General features: G+C 38.2%; 1 protein-coding gene across 1 annotated transcript in view; it reads right to left on the reverse strand.

Annotated features, from left to right (window-relative positions):
• Nucleotides 1-3,037: 3,037 nt before the first annotated feature.
• senp7b (SUMO specific peptidase 7b) overlaps nucleotides 3,038-4,292 on the reverse strand; it is a gene marked incomplete in the record, with an annotated part of 11,267 nt that continues 10,012 nt past the window's right edge. Inside the window, 2 exon segments of the mRNA XM_035677936.1 lie at nucleotides 3,038-3,452; nucleotides 3,974-4,124. Of these exon segments, the coding sequence (XP_035533829.1) occupies nucleotides 3,321-3,452; nucleotides 3,974-4,124 (283 nt within the window).

A 4,292-nucleotide genomic window follows, 5' to 3' on the forward strand; every position in this document is an offset into this window, starting at 1 on the left:
GGCTGCTCGTTGCTCTCAGGTGAGCAGATGGGACTTACTGCTGGGGGAGATTTTTTTCTCTTTGCTCTAATCCTATTTGTTAAGCTGCTGGAGTGGATGACTGTCAGAGCGGCGGTGCACCGGTGCAGCAGGTCAGCGTTGCTTAAAGGAAATCAAACAAACAGGCTGATTGTGTCGACACTCAGGACCCGAGTTTATACGACAGTTCAGCCACAAAGAGTTAAACTGTGAGAAAGTTCAAGTAGGATAGAAGTGTTTCTACAAAGGTTAACTTCCCATGAGTCAACAGTGTAAGTGACGCTTTTAACTTCCAAGACATGGTAAAACTGATGAATCTACAAATCATCTTTCATGTTTTCAAATCTTTATATTGAAAAACAGAATAATTAATTAGTAGTAAACATATTCAGCCTTTATAATCAGTAAGTAAAGCTGTAATAAACAGTTAATAACACACTATAATGTAGTTGTATACTCTATAATATCTATACAACTGTATCTATTACAAAGCAGCTGTATTATAATTAAAAAGTCTTCATACCATAAGTTATAACAATAATTGTACATTAAAGCACACGTATGTCCTGCTTTAGACTTCATTATGTCATTCGTCTGATTAAATGGTAAATCTGTTGCTGTAAATAATAATAATAATAAAGTACCACTAATGGACAAATTCTGCTCATCAGTGTGAAATACTCACAATTGTTTGTTTAAAACCTGCACATTTTTAACAAAAGTTTGGTTTATTTCCTGGACGATTGTTGGTTCTTTGAGGAAACAACCAAATTTGAAATAAAGAAATAATCTTTGGATTTGTACTATACATAAAAATAATGACAAAGTAGTAGCCGTAGTGATCCCCAAAAACCTGGATCCAGCCAGAATTGAGCCAGAATCCAGTTGGGGCGGCGGTCAGATCATCAGCCAGGTGGTCGTTACGGCACGCTGATCGTTGTGGATTACCTGAACGTGGTCAGAGGTCACATAAAGCGCTAAAAGGTCAAAGGTGAAACTCTGCTGCACTCTTTCCTTTAACATTGTTTCAGGTCAGTTTATATATTATATAAAATATAATAATCCAACTTCATACAGACATTTGACAAAAACAGTTCAGGAACGTGACGATATGTTTGTATTAAACCGTTAACCATTCATTTTAATACCATACTTATTAATAATATATCTGAAAAACTAAAATTAGCTTGGAGAGACAATATTTTAAAAGATCAAAATGTAGTTTGTATTTGTTTTGCAAATAACTCGCTGTTATTCGAGAAAACTTTAATGCGTCGTCATGATTAATCAATTAATAGTTACATAATATGACAAAATGTCTTCCGTATTACTGATATTATTAATAATAAAACAATAATAAAAGTCATATTTAGTAATTTTCTAAAGCAATTTTCCCCAAATTAATCATAAAAATTTATTTATATTGTAAAAATATTCATCTTAATATTTTTTCTGTAGTTTCAGGACAGGCAATGCAACTAATATATATATATATTATATATATTATATATATATATATTATATATATATTATTATTATATATGTTGTCTAACAGTCCTCATTGAATGCTAATGGCTTTGTTTTGCGCATTATAGAGTCCCAGCAGACAGATGATACATCAGTAACTGAAGCACCTCCCTCAGTCCAGCTCCTATAATTAGACTCGTCCTCGTCCAGACTGTGACCCCCCGCTGCAGCAGGCCGTCAACAATAGCAGACATCTTTTATTGGATGATGGGATTAACAGCAGCGAGAGGAGCAAGGGGAGCGAGGGGAGGTTTTTATCCCGCCATCGTCTCAGAGAGTTCCTTTATCAACGCTGTGATTATTTTATTACTGGACCTGCTGACAGCCCTCTTGGTTCTCGGTCCGAGCTGGTTTCATCCTGGAGCCGGACTCCAGCTGAGAGCTAGGATCAGTTTTCCATCTTGAGGAATCAGGAGACTTCATGGAGCTCCTAAATCTGTCTAATCTGAACCTCCCATCGTTCAGATTATCCAAATCTTCGACCGCTGGGGGAAAACACGACCTCACTACCATCCACTGTAGTACCGCACCAGGGCCAGACCGGGGCCCAGACTGGTATATATGACATTCTATGTAACTCCTGTAAATGAATGAAAAGTTTGTCCTGATATAAAATGTGTTTGTGTTCTGTGGACTTTATTAATGCTGATCAATAATAAGCAGCATATAAACCTTAATAAACACTAAACCATATATAATGTGGTCTTAATGTGGTTCCACTCACATTTTTTAACGGTTTTGAAACTCGCATCATTATTCCTGATTACAGCTGTATAGCATCAGGATCAATATCAGTTATTATTGATTACTGATTGTGCGTTTTGTTTTAATCAGTGTTGTTTGCTTGTTGTTCTCGTCAGCCTCGTAGCCCTCCACTCTTATCCAATTAATGAGCTGTAAGCTGATTGGTCCTCAGCAGGGGGGCGCTCCACTAAACCCCGAGATTACGCACACACAGCTGCACACACGCACACCACAGAAAAAAAGTAGTGAATGATAAGATTGGAGGGAAGAAGGTAAATGGAAGATATATAGATAGAGACAGCAACATGTCAACGTGGCAGTGGCGGCGCCCTCTAGAGGTCGTATGAATTCTGACTCGAGTCACTGAGAGCAAACTTATTCACACATTGAAATATCGGATATTTCAGATCTACGTCTTTTAACGACCTCGCCATCTCGTTATGTCTTCTGTCGATTTCTCTCCATACCGCAGTAACGTTCATATCTCTATGTCTCGCTCTCAATGTCCTCGTTGTGTCTCACACTTCCTGCTTTAGAGCGGCTTTCACATTAAGAGTCATCTGACAAGAACGGTCTACTGTGGAACTCTGGGAATGTAGGACGTTATCGTTTAATACGCACAAAAACTCAAAGTCAGTTTGGGTTTCAAAATAAGAGCCAAATAAGGTTACTTTATAAAAGAGGAAGTAGCAGAATGTGAGTTGTGTGTTTGCAGTTTATTAATGAGCACAAAAACACCAAATAACTAAACAATTAAACATTTATTGTCAGATCTTTTTATAGCGACAATCAGAGTCCAGAAATCTTTATAAATCACTTCAGATTTCAAAATAAGAGCCAAAAATGAAAATAAATAAAACAGGAAGAAATAAACAGGATTGATAAGAAGTCATTTACATTCACAAATAAAAAAACAATTAAATATTTTTGTAAGAAATTTTATTCTATTAAGATTTAAAGTAAAAACCAGGTAGAAACAGTATAAATTATTTATTGCACTGCGAGTTAACGGCTCGGCGGGTTTGGTCCTTTCAGCTCTCGTCACTCTGACTCCGGTGCATCCTCATTATCAGACTCCGGATCTCCTCACGCTTCTGTCGCACCAGCTGCCGCGGAAACCAGTTGTCCAAACGCAACGGGAGGTCGAAGTGCACCACGGGGTTCTGAGGAGCCAATCAGAGAGCTCAATTCAGAGAGAAGGACGTTGGAATTTGGCACCAAACGACCACAAGGTGGCGCTTTCGTTGCAAAATCACGAAATACGCTAAAATTATTTTTTGAACTGAATGTTTTACGATCTTTGCGTGAATATACAGCAATCACCAATATTCAAACACAGCAAAAGTTAGAAAGCGAGGATAGCCGGAGCACACTGTGCATATGTGAGTCAGAAAACAATGACTTTAAAAATATAGATGTTAATTATAAAATGGCTGCTGTGAAAAAGGTCTTGTTGTAATATCAATAATTTAACCAGAGTCAATCAGAGACAATAATCAATCAACAAACAATCTACTACTTTGAATTGTTAATTGATTAATCATAAAAATAAACTTTGGCTTAATTGCTCATAAAAACAATCATCGTTTGCAGCAGGCAATCTGTGTATTTGTATTGTTGTATTGTTATTCTGCAGCAGTCGGAGGCTGTAGTGTTTGGATGATGCTATGATGTGGTTGCATACCTGCAGGAAGCTCTCGGCGTACTGCAGCAGGTACAGACCGCAGTCGCTGCTGTTGTCCTGCTGAGGAACCCGGCAGTTGGAGCTCATTGTGTTGTCTGGCGTGAACCGACGAGGCGTCGCCCTCCGGACCTCCCACTCCACCTGCAGGTAGCTAAACACAGCGAAGGCAACAGAAGAATAACTTCAATTTGAATTTACGTATCAGCAGCGTTTGTAATCTTAAAGTGTCCATGAAGTCAGATTAATGTGTTTATCTCGTCTGTCTTTATACGTCTCCTGTCCCCCAGTATCTGTCCAACAGGGACAGGAAGTCCTGTTT

Source organism: Morone saxatilis, unplaced genomic scaffold (assembly GCF_004916995.1).
Source record: "Morone saxatilis isolate NCDOM2014 unplaced genomic scaffold, NCSU_SB_2.0 Contig6, whole genome shotgun sequence".
NCBI lineage: Eukaryota > Metazoa > Chordata > Actinopteri > Moronidae > Morone > Morone saxatilis.